This window comes from Myxocyprinus asiaticus, chromosome 4 (assembly GCF_019703515.2).
Source record: "Myxocyprinus asiaticus isolate MX2 ecotype Aquarium Trade chromosome 4, UBuf_Myxa_2, whole genome shotgun sequence".
NCBI lineage: Eukaryota > Metazoa > Chordata > Actinopteri > Cypriniformes > Catostomidae > Myxocyprinus > Myxocyprinus asiaticus.
Genome location: NC_059347.1, coordinates 44,770,377 through 44,791,981, shown reverse-complemented (window position 1 = coordinate 44,791,981; position 21,605 = coordinate 44,770,377). Strand labels below are relative to the sequence as shown.

The following is a 21,605-nucleotide window of genomic DNA, read 5'->3' as shown; positions in this document are numbered from 1 at the left end:
TTCATTCATTAAAAATGTGGTAACAATAGCTGTTTTAACGGAGGTATTCTGACAGAAAATGGATACCAAGGTAAATGTTTGTAAGGGATGTTCAGGACTGCTGAGTGGACACTAGCCTAAGCTAACGCTGGCTAACACATCTATATGGTCAGAGGCTGAAATACAGACCATTACATTGCTGGTCATCAAGTTCACCATATTAACAAGCTACGTGTAAATATTTGATATAATAATTAGACCTAAAATTGAAAGACACGCCCACATATACACGCAAAAATCGGTTGTCAAATATTAAAATGCAATGACTCTTATAAACGTCAGAGAGCTGTATGAGAGTATCAGTTAACGTTAGCATGAGGGCTAGCAGAGGCGCTAATGACAAAACAGCAAACCGCTGTCATTTAATTGATACTGTCAGAGTGAAACAGACGTTTGTCTGCTCATATTGACATGTTTGGGAACGTGGTTCAAAAGTTTTAAATGTACAAAAGCCATTGGTGAAATGTTTGGTAAACAAAGGTGGACTACAGTCTGTCCACACTATAGAGGCGTTCATGAAGTGCATGAGTGTCCGCATGTGTTTTGACAGCTCTCACGACCTGCGTTTACATGACAGGTCCCTACAGTGATCAGCCACAGAAAAGCGCATTGATATATATACATTTTCGGCAAATGCTTGCTTGCTTATAACGAGAGAGAGAGAAAAAAATTATATATATATATATATTTGACTGAGTGCATCTGGGATGGTGCGTAAATACCTGTAATATGACAACAGTCCATTGCTGAGCACAAACCATCTGCGCTGGTAACCTTTGATATAGTTAGTCCATTTAAAGAGCCAGCCTTTGTAGGTGTCCGAGCCCGGGGATGGTGTCCCGCTCGCTGTTGTGGACGCGGCACTCTTGCCCTGCTCGCTCATCGTCTTGCTCCTGCTCCGGTCCACTGCCGCAGACTGATGCCGCCGCCGCTGCTGTTTACAGGGTAAACACGGAACCGCGTTGAGAAAGGATACGATCCTGCCGGGGCCGTTGCAGGGAGCGGCCACTCTCCCCATAAACTCACAGCCGATGCGCTGAGATGGACGGACTGGCGGCGGAGGAGGGTCTGGGTCAGGGAGAGAAAAACACTTCCCCTCTTTCTCTTACGGATGACAGAGAGATGAAGAGCAGTGTGAGTGAGAGAGCTGGAGCGACGACCACTGGCGTGAGATGAGAGCGCCTGCTTTTGCTCTCACTTCATACGTTCCTTAATCCAATGACCAAAATGTAATTTTATGGAGTAACTTATCATCACATACACTTCAGCATAGCCTGTATACCAACACTTTCATTCAAACACAATGTAATTTATTATATTTGTTGGTATAATTGATAATTATAATAAAAGTGGTAGAAATTAGTATTGTAATAATTATAATTTTATGTAGTATGTTAAACACGGATAATGTAGTGTTACCACTGATCTACATCAATGAGTACCCTGAATCGCAAAAAAATAAATAAATGGCGCTTTAGTGGCCGTTCACACCGAATGCGTCCTTTTGCTTAAAAAATAAAATACATTAAAAAATGAAAATAAATAAATAAATAAATAAATAAAATCTAGACGCAGGTGTCTGGAGACGCGTTTAAAGGAATAGTTCACCCCCAAAAATAAAAAATAATCTCATCATTTTGTCACCTTCATGCCACCCCAGATGTGTGAGACTCTTTCCTCTGCAGAAAACAAAGATTTTTAGAAGAATATTTCAGCTCTGTAGGTTCACATAATGCAAGTGAATGGTGACTAACATTTTGAAGCTCCAAAAAGCACATAAAGGTCATAAAGGTAATCCATATGACTCCGCTGGTTTTATCCATGACTTCTGAAGTAATCCAGTCTGTTTGGGGTGAGAACAGACCAAAATATAACTCCTATTCACTATAAATCTTGACATCAGTTGTCTCTTTAGCAATCATGATTTTATGCTTGATTGCACGTCCTAGTGCCATCTAGCGTTCTGCACTTGCGTCAAGCACTAGGAAATGTAATTGAGCATGAAATCTTGATTGTGCCTGGAGACTCCAATGAGAAGGTGTACATCTATTACATCGCTTCACAAGATATGGACTGAATCACTTAAGTCTTATGGATTACTTTTGTTCTGCCTTTATGTGCTTTTTGGTGCTTCGAAATAATGGTCACTATTCACTTGCATTGTACTGACATACAGATCTGAGATATTCTTTTAAAAATTCATCTAAAAAAGAAAGTCATACACTTTCATCTGGGATGTAATTAGGGTGAGTAAATGAGAATTTTCATTTTTGGGTGAACTATTCCTTAAAACATGTTGAAGGTCATTTACCCCACACACGGGCCTGACATAACTTTGCTTAAATGAGTTCACATTTACTATATAGTCTGTAGAGTTCGGTGTGAACGGGAAAATGTCATTTGTAGAGTGAACTTACCAATTGATGGCGCCACAGAGCTGCAAATGTAACAGCACCACCGGGTTTGGGATGTCAGAATCAAGTGACATGAAATATTAAACACAAGCGAAAAATTACTCCAACTCAGACGTTATTTGAAACAGTTTGCTCATTTTTTATTGAGGAAAAAATACGACTACAAAAAGAAAAACTATAATTTGCAGGTAGCCCTTTAAAATCTAAAACATTCCACACAATTCTACCCAAAAAGAATCCATACTCTGCATTTGTCCGAATTTTCAGTCTAAAACTTTGAACATTAATACAGTACCACAGAACACATTCCAAAGTTACAAGAACTTGACATTGCTACATGTTGTCTGTTCTTCAGCCCACAACCAAAGCACTTAACACTGTGTGGCATGCAAATGTTTGATTCCCTCTGTGCTGTTTGAAATTTAATGACACTAGCCTGGCTCCTTCTACACCCTTTTTAGTTAAATTACATGCTAAGCATGCTAATTTTACACTAACATTTTTACAAAGGACAAAAAGGAGGCTCAAGTACTATAACAAAGATCTGCTTGTGCTCGCTCATGTAGGTACATCAGTGCAGTTTACCCCTGAATTATTTTGCTTTTGCCAATTAAAGCATGCAGCTCCATTAGACAGAAGACACAAGTTAGTTCTATTGAATATTTTTATTATATATATATATATATATATATATATATATATATATATATATATATATATATATATATATATAAAGAAGTTTCAAAGATGTCTTTAATGATCTGCTTACAGCTTTTCAGCTCTTTTAAGTCATGTAAGAGATGTGTAAAAGTGCATAGATGACTCTGAGAGTTGCATTTGTTAACAAAGATGGAAATTACTCCACTCTGCACACTCTGTCTGATATGACAACATTATGTCTGTTACCTTTTTTTCTGTCATGGGAAATCATTCTTGGTGGGTGTGCAGTTATTGCAATAACAAAATTATGACAAAGTAATCATTGTCTGCAACCTTCACTTTGCCAGATCAACCCTGATCTCACTGTTGACACTGCACTTCTTCAGCTTTTATGGATTCTGCATTCCTCAGATATGCTCCAGAGAGGAAGAATTAGACCGCTCAGTCATTCACTAACATACAGACTGCAGTTCACTGCAGTAAAGGAGGAGATACCCTCCTCTGCATCTAATGTGTGTGTTCTTGATTCAGCACAAAATCTCTGAAACCCCAGAGGACCTCTTATAGCTTTATCATCACTTCTCACCTGATCGAGGAAGACTTTATTTTGTGCCACATTCCATAAATGTAGCAATGTCTAGGAGGTAGAATGTTTGCTATGGATACTGTTCATGATTTTGCAAGGGCATGAGGTGAAGAAAGTCAGGTGTAATGTAGTTTTAGATGTAGGTTGTCTTGGTCTTGGCATATGTGCTAAACAACACAGGTTTATGAAGTGTAGTGCTTTCTGTGGGTTCATAAGGCTAGAAAGGGCTATGTTATTGTCTATGGCCTCCACAAACACACTGTCAGGCTGATATTGAACCCTTGGAAGAACTTCAACACCATTGTTACCATTCCTAGAAGAGGTTGTTTGATTAAAATCACACAGGGTGAGGTGCCCATACCATATTTGAGGATATGAAGAAGCCCAGGCTAACAGTCATTGATCTGCAGGCATCTCTTACATTGCCTTGTTCATGAATACACCATAGGACAAAACATAGAACAAGAGAGCTGTGCATGGTAAGACACCAAAGTGAAATCCACAGCTCATCAGAAATAAATGGTACTGCCTATTTCAAGGACAGCTACTGGAAGACAATATTGTGGACAAAGACAAATATTTATCTTCTATATTGTCTTCTATAAAAGAATGTTATCCCTACAGTTAACCATGCTGAAGAAATACCATACTGTTTAGCCTCCATAGGCAAGGTCCACACAAAATGTTTCCATTGCACAATACGTTGTATACGTTTAAACCTCTCATCCACTCTAGAACAGCTTTTTCCTTTCCTTTTGTTTTTTGAAAACGCTCTCCATAACCACATATCACATACTGGAAAATGACTGAATTTTCTAACTTAACAGGATTAGTGTGGACGTGGCCATAAGAACCATGCAGGGTCCATGGATAGCTTATAGTCATTGAGGATGCAATGGATTCCTGCAAGTGGAGTGGAAAAATGGCAAAATGTCTGTCCATTAGTCTAAAGTTTCACTTTGGCTACTTAATGATACAGAGAATGTTTATAAACATGTTAAATTTTATTACTGTACAGGTGAAGATCAGATCATATTTTAGGTCAAATTTGAGCAATGCTATAGATAACTCCAATAGACCTTATTCAAAATAACGCCTGAACACCTTATTTATTTTTTGACGAGAACACAAATAAGGCTGTGAGGGATAAACTTTTAGTCTCTTGAAATTGTTTTACTGTTGTTTAAGTTGGTGTTCATCATTCAGCTGATGAAATATTGAAGAAAGAAAAAAACATCTTTCCAAAACATTTTCAGTAGGCAAAAAACTCTAGGAACTAATACTAAGGAACTTTATGCAGCTATATACTGTACAGTGCATGCCACTGAACAGACCGTAAGTCTATCCCTCAAAGTCTCATTTACATTCCCATCAAAAATTAAATATGGCACTTCACTGAATGAGGTGTATGGATTCACAAACTTTCACTCACCATTATGCCCTAGCCCTTAGTACACTCCTTAGTGCTCCACCAAGAAACTGTTTCCAAGCAACAGTTAATAATTATCACACTGGGATACACCTGCACCCACAGAGTGTATATTTAAAAAGGAAAAAAAGCAGGGACGAATTGTACTCTAATGGAGACATATGAGCCAGTAACATCTTACTTTTACCCTGACAGACTTTGGTAAGATAAAAAAATTCCTTATCTGGTTCCAGTTTGGGGATTTTATTTTTCTGTTGGTTGGAGTGCGCTGGGAAAAGTGAAATCAGTAATCCATCAGATTTAAGCATCAGTTACAGAGGCCCCTAGGTGTTAGTATTCCAGCCATTTTGATTGACAGTTTGTCCTTATTTACCAAAGCTTCATCCTGGTGGTAAGTTGACTTTCAATCCTGACCTAAGACCAGTTTTGCCATTTTAAACCAAATAGTTAAGAATATGATCAGACAAACTGATTCTAAATAAGCATAAACAGTCATCTCCCACCATGAGGGGCAAACGGTGTCTAAGCCAAGGCTACATCCTGTATCTTTCTGTCACATGACATTACAGTGATTCCTGTGCAATGCCCCCTGTAGACGAATAGAGGTGTGGTTTGGACGAAGTCCTCGTGCTACGGCAATTCCCAGGAGCTCTTTGAAGAGCAGAAGCACGTGCCAGTTGTATTTGGCAGAGCACTCAACATAACCACACTTCCAGGTCTTCTTCACTAGTACAGACACAGCCCTGCGCTGGGTGAACCGCTGCCGCTGCAGGTCCCTCTTACTGCCCACCACCAGGATGGGCACCTCACTGCTGCTGTCCACTCTTATGGGGAGAGAGAGAAATTGATAGGTTTAGTCTTATTAATAAAGGGGTAGTTCACCCAAAAATGAAAATTATCTCATCACTTACTCACCCTCAATCCATCTCAAATGTGTATGACTTTCTTCTGCTGAATATAAAATAAAGATTTTTAGAAGAATATTTCAGCTCCTAATAATCCCTATCCATAAATTGGCTCTATAACTCTACTCTCTCCTCACCACCATTAGCTAGTGTGTGGTGAGCGTACTGGCGCACTATTGCTGCCGTCGCATCATCCAGGTGGGTGCTGCACACTGGTGGAGGTTGAGGAGAGTCCCCTGTTCACTGTGTAAAGCGCTTTGAGTGTAGTGTCTGAAAAAGCGCTATATAAATGGAACATTCATTCATTCATTCAGCTCTGTAGGTCCATACAATGCAAGTGAATGGGTACCAAAATGCTGAAGCTCCAAAAAGAAAATAAAGGCAGCATAAAAGTAATCCATAAGACTCCAGTGTTTTAATCCATATCTTCAGAAGTGATATGATAGGTGAGGGTGAGAAACAGATCAATATTTAAGTCCTATACTTTTATGCTGCCTTTACAGAATATGCTTTTGGAACTTCAAAATGTTGGCACCCATTCACTTGCATTGTATGGAAGTACAGAGCTGAAATATTCTTCTCTTTATTTGTATTCAGCAGAAGAAAGAAAGTCATACACATCTGAGATGGATTGAAGGTGTATAAATAATGAAAAATTTAAATTTTTGGGTGAACTATTCCTTTAACACAAACAATAAATTTTCAGAAATTATTATTATTGGTTAATGTTAATTTCAACATATACAAAATTATATATATATATATATATATATATATATATATATATATATATACAATGAACAATTGTATTTGTATAAATTAACATTAACCAAGAATAATAAAGAATGTGAAACTAATCGTTCATTTTTTTTTTTCTTTATGGTACCTATGCATTTATTAATGTTAATGAATTATACTTATTGTAAAGGTTTTCCATGTCTGTATTTTTTTCATTTGTTAATTGCTAGTTTCTTAGTTTACTCTGCATTTGAACTATATTTCATTGTATTGGAACATTCTTTTATTTTGTGCTACTAATATTTCATTTTATTTGTTAATAATACTTATTTACTTCCATTATTGTTTTTTTAGTATTATTTATTTTACATAACACCTTTGCTCATTGTATACAGCAAATGCAAATGCATTGGCAATACAAATGTACAGTTTTTGTAATGCAAAAAAAAAGGACACTAAAACTGAAATTCAGAGAGAGAAAGAGAGAGATGGAGAGGGAGCAGGTGGGTGAAATGGAAAATATAGGTGAGGAGAGCAATAGAAAAAGAGGTTTAAGAGGGAATTAGCAAGTAAAACAAACTCACCACAAGGGAATCAATCTATTTCTAACATGACATTTATGTTGGGCTTAATGTTTGTTCATGTTTGCACTCTCACACCACTGCTTATTTTCTCGACTCATACTCTATTATCTTCAGCAAACAAATGTGCACACACGTGCACACACACACACACACACACACACACACACACACACACAAAGCCTCTAAGCTCCTTGTCAGGCTCTAAAAAGGCACGGAGCTCATAACGTGTGCTGGAGCATGCATGATGTGCTGTCCTTTCTCAGTGCTTGACTGTGCTTGAAGGTCACACACATATAATAAAGAATGAAGGCGTTTCAGTGTCTAGGGGGCTTCACAGCCACATAAGTGTGTGTGAGTGTGTGTGTGTGTGTGTGTGCAATCAGCTGAAGGGAAAAAAATTGCTATTAATTTAATTAGTATTCCACTGGTGCTAAAATATTGTAAGTTTTCACTTATGTGTAGGCTATCAACGAATATAGCTATTGTAGGTATTGAAAGAGATTTCCCATTGTTACTCAGGGATAATGCAAGGCTTAACTACTGGTCTAGGATCAGTTTCCCCACCCCAGTTAAAATATGTATTACTACTGAGAACAGAAAAGCTGACTCTAGATCAGTGGCTGAGGCCAAATTCATATTATATCACTGGAGTGGATACGGCTGAACGATACGGCATGTGCAAGGAGAATGTCTTCATTTCTGAAATAATTTTACATTTTTAAAGCATACTGTATATTAAATTAAGTTGTACAATTCTTGGATTAAAACCTATTTATTAGAGTACGATCAGAAATGAACTAATTGAAAATTAATCCAAGTTTGTAACATTCTTTTTTTCTTTTTTTACTAGCCAACATCATTTTAAGCGGCATCCGAATCAAACTCAAAATAAGTCAGCACTGAGACTACTTCATTGCAAATAAAATCATCAGACACTTTCCTTGATCTTGTGAAGAAGACTCCCTCTCCAGATTTTTTCTTAACTTAAAACATTTTTCAAGTCATCGCTTCATGATGAATTCATGTCATATGCTTGCTCTACCTTTCGTTTAAATAATGACCCATACGAGTAGCCTACTCTCTGTGCAAATAATAATAAACAAGTTATTCTTCTGGAGTTTTTTGTATGGAGTGCGAATGTTGTACAGGTTGTGTATGTCTGTGTGTTATTAGCACAAAAGCAGAATCTCGTGCTGAATAATCAGTCAAACAGACTCATAGCATTGTGCTCCATAAGCCTACACCAATCCCTTATGCCTGCGTCTAGGTGCTTGTGTCATGTTTAAGACTGATTTATCCCCCTTTCATACAGTTTATCTATCCTTTCTCAGTATGACTCCTCCCTCTGCCACACACTGTGTCTCAAACCTTTCAAGTCCACATTTAGTCACAATACTTTTTTGTAAAATCTTTCCTGCCTTATTCTTCAAGCTTTTCTAAACACATCCTCTGCATGTGTATCAAGTAGGAGTTTGCAATTCAATGTTGTAACACATCATTAATATCCATGCACTCTTTATACAATTACAGAACATCAAGTCTTTTACTAATCGAATCTAAATGCTTCAAAACTGTTATCATCTGAAAGGGATAGTTCACCCAAAAATGCTAATTCTGCCACTATTTACTCACCCTCATGTTGCTCCAAAACCGTATGAGTTTCTTTCTTCCGTGAACACAAAAGATGTTAGGCAGAATGTTAGCCTCAGTCACCATTCATTTTCATTGCATCTCTTTGGCATAAAGTGAAGGTGAATGGTGGCTGAGGCTGTCAGTCCATAACATTCTGCCTACAATATCCTTTTGTGTTCCACAGAAAAAGCTATTTTCATTTTTGGGTCAACTGACCCTTTAAAAGTATGAACAGTATAAGGTCTGTTTTTGTTCCAAGAATGAATACACCACACTAAGAAAGTACACTAGGCTGAGATATTTTCAAAGCACATGCGGTAAGAACGTGCACAGCATTTATAAAACAGAGGAATGGTATTGTGGGTGGGGTAAAGGCTTATGGGTGAAGACTCCAGACCTTTGCTGCCATTCATTCAGTGAACATCAGACCTTTATGCAAATACAGTACAAAATGCCACGCTTCATCTATGAGTACAAGAACAGCATATGTAAAAAGATTTCTTGCTGACATCTATTATTTATTCTCGACCGAACATTGACAGTGTTTCTGCTCTGTAGCTGTCACTCACCCATATTCTCAAATGTCATCTAATTATCTCAGCATCAGCCAGGCAAACAAGGGTCGACTGTTATTAAAATATCCAAAGCATTCAGTAGTTTGTCACAGCAGCTGATACAATCACATTAATCAGCACTTACAGTATGTGCCTCACTGTGTATTCGGTTAAACATTTGTTTCAGTGGTCCCATTCTGAACAATACTAGAAATATATAAAATAACAGGATGGTTGTTCTCTTTTGCTCTATGAGGTGTCTCATTTCAGATTCTGAATGAGATCTACCACACCTGTTTTCCACGATTTGCTGTCGGATCATTTTGACATACTCAAAGCTCTCCACACAGCAGATGTCATACACCAGAATGTAGGCGTTTGCACTGCGGACTCCTCTACACCGTGCATCCAGCCACTCCTGGTAGAAACAAACAGACATAAAAAACACTTTTTTCAAACAAGAGAATGCTGCAGATAAGCACTCCAAGCTAATTTTTTATAGTAGATTCATGTGTCACTTGCATATATTGAAAGTATTTATGCAAATAACTTTCTAGCGAGCACAAAACATTTTACAGCATTGTATTTTGGTTGTGTCACAGTAGTACAAAATCATAAAACCTCAAATTAAACAAGTAATGTAACAGATATATGTTGTGCAGTTTACATATTTGGATTACCAAAAATAGAAATTAAAAAATCAGACCACTGTGGGACACTGAGGAGGAAATAATTTAGTTTCAAATATGTCTTAATTTTATTCAACCAAAATATAATGCTGAGGAAATGTTGTGAAAATACCTATAGGTTTTCTTTAAATAAAGGAATTATCTAGGTTCAATACAAGTTAAGCTCATTCAGTATCATTTGTGGCATACTGTTGATTTCCACAAACAAATATTGCGACTTGTCCCTTGTTTATTTAAAGGAAAAAATTCCAGTTACAGTAAGGCACTTACAATGGAAGTGAACAGGGCCAGTTTTTAAAGGCCGAAATATACACTGTTTCAATATAAAATATATATATTCTGTTGCCAGATATAATTGCTTACTAACTTTATCTGTGTAAAATTTTATCCAATTTTACAACTTCATTGCCATGACAACGAAACCCTGTAATCTTGCTACTGGATATAACGGTACACAGACAAGGTTAGTTAGCGATTTTATCACACTAAAATCATGTTAACACATATAATGTTTACATATTTTAGCTGTACTTTTAAAAATATTTGCATTTTAGCATTTATGGTCTGGCCCCATTCACTTCCTTTGTAAGTGCCTTGTTGTAACTTTTTTAGTTTTAAAACAAGGGACGAGTTATGTACAGTATGCAACATTATACAGTATGCCACAAATCTGTTAATTGAGCTTCACTTGTATTGAACCCAGAACATTCCTCAAAACATAATAAAAGCATTATTATATGACAAAAACAAAATCAGACCAAACTGCAATGTTTGTAAAATGTTTCATTTAGGCTTTAAAAAAAAAACTTCAATTAATAACCCACTAGTTGTCTGCTGGTAATCATGAAAAAGGCTCACAACTTAATGAGATTTTGATTAGACATAAACAAGTAACCAGCCAAGCGAATAGTTAAAAAAATGTTTATGAATGTCAAATCCAATCCTCTTTGTTCCTAATATCTGCACTCTACTCCAACCAAAGCAAAGAGGGCACAACATGCAAAGAATAAGAGGTGTGTGTGTGTGTGTGTGTGTGTGTGCTTGTGTGACCGTTATCATTTGTATGCTGGTACATATAGTACATATTGTGACTCTCGTTGGCTTGATAGAGTAGAAAGAATATAAGGTAGCGGCCAATGAATTGTAATGACTTACCAACAGTAATTACATGGCACCACTGAATGGGGGAACAGCTGAATGAGGCAGGGAGCAAATTGCTTCAGCCGTGACATGCTGACCTCATTTCCTCTCTCCCTCCTTCCCCTCCCCTCGTCTCTACTCAGCAGAGCTTTTATGTAATGAACTGAATATCAATTCCAATATCCATTTTACATCATGTATCAAATTTGGTACATCATATTTTACCAGGTGACTGTGATTTTACCAAGTAGTACTGTATGTGTTCCTGGATCTTCACTCAAAAAAATGCAAAATAATTTTAAATATTTATTCTTTTTTATATTATTTTTAAATATTTAAGATTTTTAACTAGTAAATATTAAAAATATTGAACATGAATCTTAAATATTTTTTATGCATTTTTATTGTATGACAAATTTCCGTCAAACTAAACTGAGAAATCTTAAACTGTACATATTATGAATTGTGCATAATGTGAAGTATGTAATTAATCACTATTTAATGATTACTCTATTCGGTTTAATGGAAATTTGACAAAATTGAATGGCAGCATGCACTTGTTTTGGACTCTACAAGTTTGTGCAAAACCTGATGATCTATGTTATTTCAGTATTATTTTACAATGTTTTAAAGAGCATCTTGTGGTCTTCACAAGAAGCAAGTGGAAGCAAGGAAACCTGACGTTTGGCACGTTTGGAGTTGACATGGTCAATGTCACAAATTAGCTTATTTTATTAATAACTTACAGTGAAAAATCTTAAATATTTCTTATTTATTACACTCTACATCATATCAAAATATACATAAAATTCCTTACATTTAATGTATATTTGCAGGTTTAAATTTGATTTTCAGTCTAAGATTTTAATGTGGACTCTGACTTTTGAACCCCACTGTATATTTGAGCTGATTCAAGATATTTCTACTGCATTTTCATCCATCTTGCCAGCTCCAAAAAAGGGGTAGAAAGTTTGTGTATGTGTGTGTGTGTGTGTGTGTGTGTGTGTGTGTTTTAGTTTAAACCGATCATGAACTGCTGAATAAGAAGCCTCTAAGCAGGAAGTCTATGCCCTTTAACCCATCTGTCTTCTGTTATTTTCCTTCCTTTTCAATTTTCTGCACATCAAAAGCAGATGCCTTCCCCTCTGTCTCCAATGGGAAATATGAGCATTCACAGACCTTATTAAATACAAACTCAACATTTTATGCCTTTTTCTAGCCCAATGATGATTGGTAGTTTGAAGCAATTCTTTACCACGGTTTTGGACATTAACTTTGGCACGTTCACGTAAATTAAACATGAGCCTCAAAGCTTTCAGTGTCTTCTGCAGAGTACTGTTTTTACATAAACGTTCCCTCAATGTGCCTGTTTGATGCTTTAGATGTGCTGCTATCCCTGTGAAAGCTAAAAATAGAAGCTTCGCTCTCTGTCTTTGTCTACCCACTGCTATTCTTCCCTTTGACTGGAGTCAAGAGAGGACACATACAAATTCACTTTCATAATTCAGCATTCTCCTCCAGGCATGGAACCGCTTAAAACAAAAGATCTGTGGAATTTTGAAAGACGGCCAGCAGAAATCAGTGAACAGGAAATGCTGAAAGCTGCCAAATGATTTTACAGATAAATGTGATCTGATCTACAGTATGTGCATGTTTGATGTTGTCCTGGATGGACAGCTTGGACAATTAAATTGTGTTACTACTGTCAGGCTAAAATACAAGTGGAAAGGGAAGTCACGTGCAGTTACTGTACATAACTACATCAATCTGATAATTAATTGTTGATGATTCATGAAATGTTTTTGAATGAGAATATGTTGAAAAAAGATTCTTTTTAAATTTGAAAACAAGAATCTGATGTTAAAACATTTAAAAACAATGACCTACATTCCAACAAGTAAGTTGCTGATGTATGCACAATCCAGGTTCTGGCTGTGTTTCAAAATGAATAAAAAGAGGTCTGTCATGCAAAAAGTACAGCAGCTCCCTATACACAGTCTGCGTAGGGCACCAACACCCACAATGGCGGGCACCATCTTACCCTAGGGGGGCACCAGAAACTCCACCGGATGTCCTTACTCGCATGTTATACAGTAAGTTATTCAAGAACCCGCTAGCAGTCGCAGAACACACCTCGCGCTTTCACACCATGCCTCACACACTTTTATACAAAATATGTGACTCGTAACTGGTTACGTTATAATCACTGTTTGTGGAAAATGCGATCAGACCTGGAGATCAGATTTTCAGGAACTAAATGATCCTGCTATTCACATAATAAATCAACCTCATTCAGGAGATAAAAAGACAAATGAAATGTGAACAAGCGAGAAGCAAAGAATGAGAGAGGAAGAGAAGGTAATGACGAGTTACTGTCTTCAAGTCTTTCCAAAATGAGAGCTGACAGTGTGACATTAGCACAATCACTGAATAAATGAAAACAAACCCTACAGCCACTGGGAAACAGTTGTTTTGCTACCTGCTGACACAGAGATCACAAACCAGAAAAAACAAAACAAAAAGTCAATATTCTCCAGCTTCACTGGCTAAAGGAATAACCAAATCTCTAGGGGGCAGCAAGCACATTCACCCCAACTAGCAGTGTGTGCAGCAGCATTAATCCAGGAGGAAGTGCATGGCTCTGGGCAAAGTGAATTGTATCACATTCTGAGGACCTTCAACACATTATATGATCAAGTAACGGCTGACAACACAGAGGAATGTCTCATTGAGCTCTCTGTCACAATAATGGAGAGAAAACAAAAGAAAAGGAAAGAGGTTGGCAGTACAAGGGAATCCTGAATTATGCTGACTGTTGATCTGCTCAATCTGCCATGGCATCATGTGAACAAACTGCGACATTCACTCACCAAAGTTGCCAAGCAGCCAGAGATATTATTCACAGTTGTCTATACAATGAATATCAGTGGATTTACCAGATAATATTGCATATTGCAGTATAGTACAATGATATGCAGGACATACACTGGCGGCCAAATGTTTGGAATAATGTAAAGATTTTGCTATTTCTGAAGGAAATTGGTACTTTTATTCACCAAAGTGGCATTCAACAAAGTATATTTAGGACATTACTGGTGTAAAAAACAGCACCATCACTATTTGAAAAAAGTCATTTTTTATCTGTTTCCAGCAGCCATCGCTCCAACACCGTATCCTTGAATAATCCTGCTAAATTGCTAATTTGGTTCAAGAAAAACACTTGCCATTATATCAAACACAGTTGAAAGCTATTCGGTTCTTTAAATGAAGCTTAACTTTGCCTTTGTGTTTGTTTTTGAGTTACCACAGTATGCAATAGACTGGCATGTCTTAAGGTCAATATTAGGTCAAAAATGGCAAAAAAGAAACAGCTTTCTCTAGAAACTCATCAGTCAATCATTGTTTTGAGGAATGAAGGCTTGAAATTGCCAAAAAAACTGAAGATTTCATACAAAGGTGTACACTACAGTCTTCAAAGACAAAGGACAACTGGCTCTAACAAGGACAGAAAGAGATGTGGAAGATCCAAATACAACTAAACAAGAGGATAAGTACATCAGAGTCTCTAGTTTGAGAAACAGATGCCTCACATGTCCTCAGCTGACAGCTTCATTGAATTCTACCTGCTCAACACCAGTTTCATGTACAACAGTAAAGACTCAGGGGTGCAGGCCTTATGGGAAGAATTGCAAAGAAAAAGCCACTTTTGAAACAGAAAAACAAAAAGAAAAGGTTACAGTGGGCAAAGAAACACAGACATTGGACAACAGATAATTGGAAAAGAGTGTTATGGATCTTAACCCCATTGAGCTTTTGTGGGATCAGCTAGACTGTAAGGTGTGTGAGAAGTGCCCGACAAGACAGCCACATCTATGGCAAGTGCTACAGGAAGCGTGGGGTGAAATGTCACCTGAGTATCTGGCAAACTGACAGCTAGAATGCCAAGGATCTGCAAAGCTGTCATTGCTGCATGTGGAGGATTTTTGATCAGATCACTTTGAAGTAGTTTAAGAAGTTCTGAAAAAAAAATTCAAATTGTAATAGTAATTTTTCATGTTATTAATGTCCTGACTATACATTGTGATCAGCTGAATGCCCCTTTGGTGAATAAAGTACCAATTTCTTTCCATAAGAGCAAAATTTGTACATTATTCCAAACATTTGGCCGCCAGTGTATTTCTCAGAGCAATAAGACATTAAGGGGACCTGTGCAGATTTATCACACAGCAATCAGCACATTGTGCTACAGAGCCACGATGGGGCATGGGGCGATTTCCTCATTAACTCCCTATAAAATGGCAAAATCGTCAGAAATCGTTAGAGTTGCTCTTACAAAAATGTACAACTTTTACTCCCATAGAAGAATATAAATGATACAATGAACAATGTTGATATGATTTCACCTAAGCTTCACTACTAACCCAAACCTAACCATAAAGACTAACCCATTACCCAACCCTTAACCTAACCATGGTTTTAATAGGAAAATTACTGTTGTGTAACATGAAAGAAAGAGAAACACCAGGGTTTTAAACGAGTGTTCTTATGAGTTTAACTCCTAACTCAAACCCCAAACCTAACCATAAGTGTAACTCCTTAGCCAAACCCTAAACTTTACCATGATTTTATTAAGAAAATAACTTTTGTGTACCAGTAAAGAAAGAAAACATCTGGTTTGGAATGAGAGGAGGGAAGCGTACTACAGGTTAATAACATAAAACATTATGCAGTAATCACATAAGAGTAACAATTACATAATAATTAAGAGAGAAAGCAAATTAGTTCACAGACAATTCTTTTCTAAAAAATAAAATGTAGGATAGGTGGTTAGTTAAAATTTGATGCCTGTATTGTATTAATTTGAAATGCTGCTGGTCTGTATGGGGTTAAAAAAAACATACCTCCATCTGGTATAAATAATTACGAGATGTCATGAGACTATACTGGGCAAACTGTTGAAGCTAACTAGCCAATAACCCCCTTTTAGTGACTATCCTGTTGGCTAATGCATGAGCTGAGACATCAAAGGCAGCAGACAGGTGAACAGTCTATTTCACACTGTAAAGAGCCCTTCAAGAAAAATTGTCTCTGGTGAAACAACACTATTAACCAAGGCCCTGGCTGTGACTGACTATCACTGATCTGAGGCCAGTTTGCTGTTTACTTTGAGCTGGAATTTAAAACACATCTCTGTCAAGATAGCGCTGTCTATTTGAGCCACAACTTGATGCTCCTTAACAACACATCTCAGATGCCTTACACACAGCTGATCTGATTATCTTTTTCTGGCGATCTAGGTATGAAAACTGGTCCTAGATCACAGGAAAGAGTTATATGTACAGTAAATGAGTTGAGCTTCATAGCTCCTGCACCTATTACAAATGCTTTGTAAGTCTATGGATCTGCTGGTGGTGCTTTTCAAATCATGTCTATTGATTTGGGTTACATTTCTTTCATTACACATGCCTAAAACTATGAAAGTACAATAATCCAACAACAGAATCTGCCATAAGAAGACTAACATAATGTCTAACAGCCAGCTGCATTTAAATAGAAAAGGTATGCACACACACAGACTTTCTCCTCTTCATGCTCCATGCTGTGCTCTAAAGGGAGCTACATTTGACTTAGCTGCAGTGGGCTCTGACTCAATTAGATTGCGGTATATTGCAGGTAAATGTCCTATGAGAACTGAAAGCAATGCCCCCTCCACACCTCGCCACATCTCAGACACGTTCATTTTGCTGACATGCCATCAGAACCAATAACACGTTTCTGATTCCCTGTTGGGGGAATCATGACACCACCATAAGGAGCCATCTTTTTTAACTCCACCAAATACATCTCAACTCTTCTCTAGTCTGTAAATATACAGTATTTTTTCTTATTGTGGTTTCGCTAGTGTCAAGACTCTTCTACTGCTTAGCCAGAAATAAAGGACCTGGCAACAATCAACTGAATCACTTGTTGCCCGGGCGACCTTGGTGGTCTCTGTCTGGAGAGGGTCTTCAGGCTGTGTGAAGTTGTCACGATGCAGGGAGTCCTTTACTCTTAAGTATTGCCAGGGTAAATAAGGTAAGAAAATGTCTACAATTCAGTCTGGTCAAATGACATTTGCCTTTTGCAAACCTCTCAAAATGTATCACATGATGGTGTAAGGCTGGCACCAGAATGTCTACAACCAAAAGGCGCCATTTCCGGTAAAAGTCAAAGAACTCTGCGAGAATCAACGTCATAGAACTCTCTCACAAAAGCTGAAATCTACACCTGAATATCACCACAGTGTGATAAATTGCAAATCACCTTGCTGCCCCCCCTTCTCTCTCCCCTTCTCCCCTTCAACAGCTCTGGACCAACACAAAGACATAAGATTTATATGTAAAAAATATAACAAATAACATGAAAACAAAGAATGCAACTGTATGCGTTTGATATCATTTAAGAGGTCTCTGTGCGACTGGTATAGTGGTCTCTTTCCCATGTTGATAAAACTAATGGTAACAAAGTTATAAGGTCTTTGCCAAATACTGCATAATTCTGGAGGTGGCTCCCCCTCCTTGACCTACAATTGAAATTATCTCCTGTATGTTACCAAGGTTAAACCCCAGGAAGTCAAGAACCCATTCACCCCCAAATCCTCATTGTTCAAAGGATAATACCATTTGGTACACAATGTTTATTCTGTCTAGATATTTAAGGAAAGTTGGCACGAAGCTCTTGGAATCTGTATACAGATCTCCCATGCTGTACCGCAGCATGTAGTTTTGTCAGGTATGTTTCTTTGACTTGTCTTTTATTTTTAGTAATGCTTGTTTATTCTGATCATGTGAAATTGGCTTTGATTTGAATTTCTGCAACAATGTTTTATATCCTACCTGACAAATAAATTGTTATTATTTGATTTATTCTGAATTCCTCTGAAATCATTACTGGAGCTTTAACATAGGAGGAAGCCATTTAAAGACTCTCAGTTTGAATTTAAACCACTCAGGACAACCAGGTAGGACAACCACCTTGGACAGCCGGGTAGGATTTGAATTTCAATAGACCAGGGTAGACCATACTGGAGCTTTAATATAGGAGAAACCACTCAGGACAACCGGGTAGGAGAAAGCCATTTAAAGACTCTGTCACTGCTCACCGCCCGTCTTAGCAAGTTGTATGTACGTGACTAAGCGGCAATATCGTCTGGTTATGAGAAAAGCCAAACCAGACGATATTAGTTAACCCTACAACCGCTGACTAAGAATGGAACTGGCTATCCATTTTCGGGAGGTTTACGTAATTTAATAATGGCCGGCGTAAGTCTCCAAAGATCAAAAGGACAATGAATAGAAGAGGATTTAGAGTAATCAATAACCTAAAAATGTTAAATTAAAAGAATGATCAGAAATTAGTTAGAGCTTAAATATAAATTAGAGGTCAACTTAAAATTGGAGTCAGATTAATCTAAAATTGGAGTCAGATAAAATGAATAACGGAATTAAATGTGTGAATTAACAATAACTGATTTACTTCAGCGCTCAGAAAAGACAGAACAACGCAGAGACCTTCAAGGGCAATTTATTGAAGTTCCGCTCTGGAACGGATATGAAAATTATTATCCAGATTCCCTTTTTCCTTCTTTTTTACAATGGCAAACTTAAAGGCAAACTTACTTTTTCTTTAGCTAAAGAAAAGCCAACCTACTGTTTCCGATTTCAATGAGAGATCAGCCTAGAAAATTCTAATTAAACACACCAGAATAAGCTAATCAAGCCTTTCAGGTTCACTCGAAAATGACAGGCAGGTGTGTGAGTGCAGGGGTTTAACTAAACCCTTCAGAAAGGCAGATCACGAGGAGCAAGACTGAGCTCCACTGCATAAAACGTATGACAATTCACTGCCAATATTGCATACTGCAGGTGACTAACAGGTTATGTTGGTGATTTTAACAGAAAACCAATGGGATGCAAGAACAGCAAATATGATGTGTCTAGTTTTGGTATGTCCTTAAAAAGCACTGATCATTTATGGGTCTGGTCTTGGATTATTCTAAAACATTGGTAATTTGATGATTGTTTTAAATGTCAAGACAGTTCCACAAAATGAGAAGAAGAGTAATGGTGTGTGTGTGTGTGTGTGTGTGTGTGTGTGTCTGTGAGAGAGAGAGAGAGAGAGATGAGGGGGTGATAGAGAAGAGAGCGGTGGTGGAGAGAGAAATATTTGCCATAGGGAGGATACAGAAAATACGCTTACAGATGCTCAATTCAAGCCGTGTCTCCATAGCAACTACTCCAAAATGAGGTCTTTTTTCTGGAGGAAAGCCCCTCTCTCCTGAAGCAATGCACAGAGAATCTCTACTTTCACTGAGGAAACAGATTCAGTTCGATTTAGAGACCTACTACTAGTTCGCGACAACAACAAAAGGATGTTGCAATTTTACTGGGAAGTATATTCATAAAGTGTTAATTTAAATAATAGCATGACGAAGACGGGTTGTTTGCGCAAGGTCAAACAGGTGGACTAAGAAACGAAGTGTCCCAGTAAAACAGAACAACCACTCTTGGTCCTTAATAGTATGGGACAATAATTTTAGGTGCACGGTAGCAAAGCTATCACTAGAGTGAAAAAGAACCGCATTTCTGACAGAAAATGTAATAATTTAATAATTAAAGTAAACTCGGTTTTCATGTCTATTACTCACTTTTAGAGACTGAAAACTTAACTTACCTCAGTTATACTGATTTAGTCTCAAAGAAACAAACGTTTGCTGCTTGAGTACCTATGAAGACAGACACGTTTATTTTTCACACGAGAATCATTCGCTCGCGCGCTCGAAGCACGTGACTTACATTTTGAACAAATCTGTGCTATAAAACACCAACGTTGGACATGTGATGGAGGCTGACTTTTTCTAGGTATACTTTCTGTAGTATTACGCAAACTATATTCACATACGAACACTTTGTAGAGATACCGTACCTGACTCGGGCTCGAAGGAAATGAGGAAACTGGCGGGACGTCCAAAATCTTCAGTTCGTACATAACACCGTTGAGGATGACCGAGGGTCTGTACACGTACCGCGTTTGGGTGGGGGTGTAAGTCTCAGAGAAGTCATTGTAAATAAACTGACGGATGATAGAAGTTTTCCCGACTCCAGGCGCTCCGATGACGGCAATGCTCAGCGTCTCGACCATCCCGTGCGGATCTGGACCATGGACAGCGATTAAGACGCTCGAAAAACTGCTCAACAAAATCAAAACAAAATATTGTGAGCGCGTGCCTTAGGTTTTGCTTACATTACCTTTGGCTGAGGGATTACACTTTTGTGATTTTCAAACAAATAAGACTTCCGTCGGGATTCGCTTACAGATACATTGTGTTATCTCTTCTGCAGAAATACACTGTTTGTAGCATCCGTTAATGAACGAATCAAAGCAACCCCATACACTGCGGCAGTTCCGCAGTCTTTTCTGCATTCCATTGGGGAACACTGCTCAATGCTCCACAGTGCTTCTACATACAGCTCGGGTGCTCGGAACCCGTCATTTCCCAACAGTGTCCTTCGCTGCAACTGGCCAGTTCTCTCCGTAACCCCTCATAGCTGTCCAAAACATCTAATCAGTGCAGGCTGCACGAGCGCTCACTTGACCGTGCACCTCTCCACAAGCCCAATACAGTAAGCGCAAAGTACCATCGTTAAGCTCCGTTAGATTGTAGATGGGCTGTATTCGCACACATCGTTGAAGCTGGATGCTTTAAGAAACGGTCATGACATAATGAGCGCTGTTCCTCCACGCGCACCCATGTGCTTCAGCCTGACGCACGCGCGCGCATTCATGCGTGTTTTATTAGACTTGCCCTGATGGTTTCTGGCTAAAGGCAGCTCTAAAATGACAGGGTACGGCTAGGGCCGTAGCTAGTGTGGTGAAAGGTGGAAATGATTCTAGGGGCCCACAGTTCCAGGGGGGCCCCACAACAAATTCTAAACTGTATTTTTTAATAGGAAAAGGGCCCAGAGCAATATACAGTCAGGGGGCCCAGAATACCTTGCTACAGTCCTGGGTACGGCATTGAACTCCAATGTCATGTCCAGATTGTCCTTGCACTGTGGGGGGAGTACAAGGTGGCTGGTGCAACCAGGATTGAGTGCTGGCTGAATTCCAGACCACTGAGTGTTTGCTTCACTTTCTGCTCTTCTGCTTACATGTATAGTCCTCCTGTCTCTTCGTCCTGACGATGAGCTCTGAAT

The 21,605-nt window shown here is 38.2% G+C and overlaps 2 protein-coding genes across 5 annotated transcripts in view; both read right to left on the bottom strand.

Annotated features, from left to right (window-relative positions):
* The window catches only part of LOC127439957 (oxysterol-binding protein 2-like), a 139,633-nt gene extending 138,484 nt beyond the window's left edge, over positions 1 to 1,149 (bottom strand). For 3 of the 4 annotated variants that reach the window (XM_051696272.1, XM_051696274.1, XM_051696273.1), the window contains exon 1: positions 762 to 1,149. In XM_051696272.1, coding sequence (XP_051552232.1) covers positions 762 to 1,057 — 296 coding nt within the window. In that variant the 5' untranslated portion in view covers positions 1,058 to 1,149. The remainder of the gene's footprint in view (positions 1 to 761) is intronic. The other variant, XM_051696275.1, reaches the window with a different exon arrangement.
* A 1,439-nt stretch (positions 1,150 to 2,588) lies between these two features.
* Positions 2,589 to 21,133, bottom strand: LOC127439969 (ras-like protein family member 10B). The gene is made up of 3 exons (XM_051696295.1): positions 20,335 to 21,133; positions 9,835 to 9,959; positions 2,589 to 5,952 (listed from the first exon to the last, which is right to left on the bottom strand). Exons 1-3 carry the CDS (start codon positions 20,548 to 20,550, stop codon positions 5,682 to 5,684), a joined length of 612 nt encoding a protein of 203 aa, XP_051552255.1. The 5' UTR covers positions 20,551 to 21,133; the 3' UTR covers positions 2,589 to 5,681.
* Between the last annotated feature and the right edge of the window lie 472 nt (positions 21,134 to 21,605).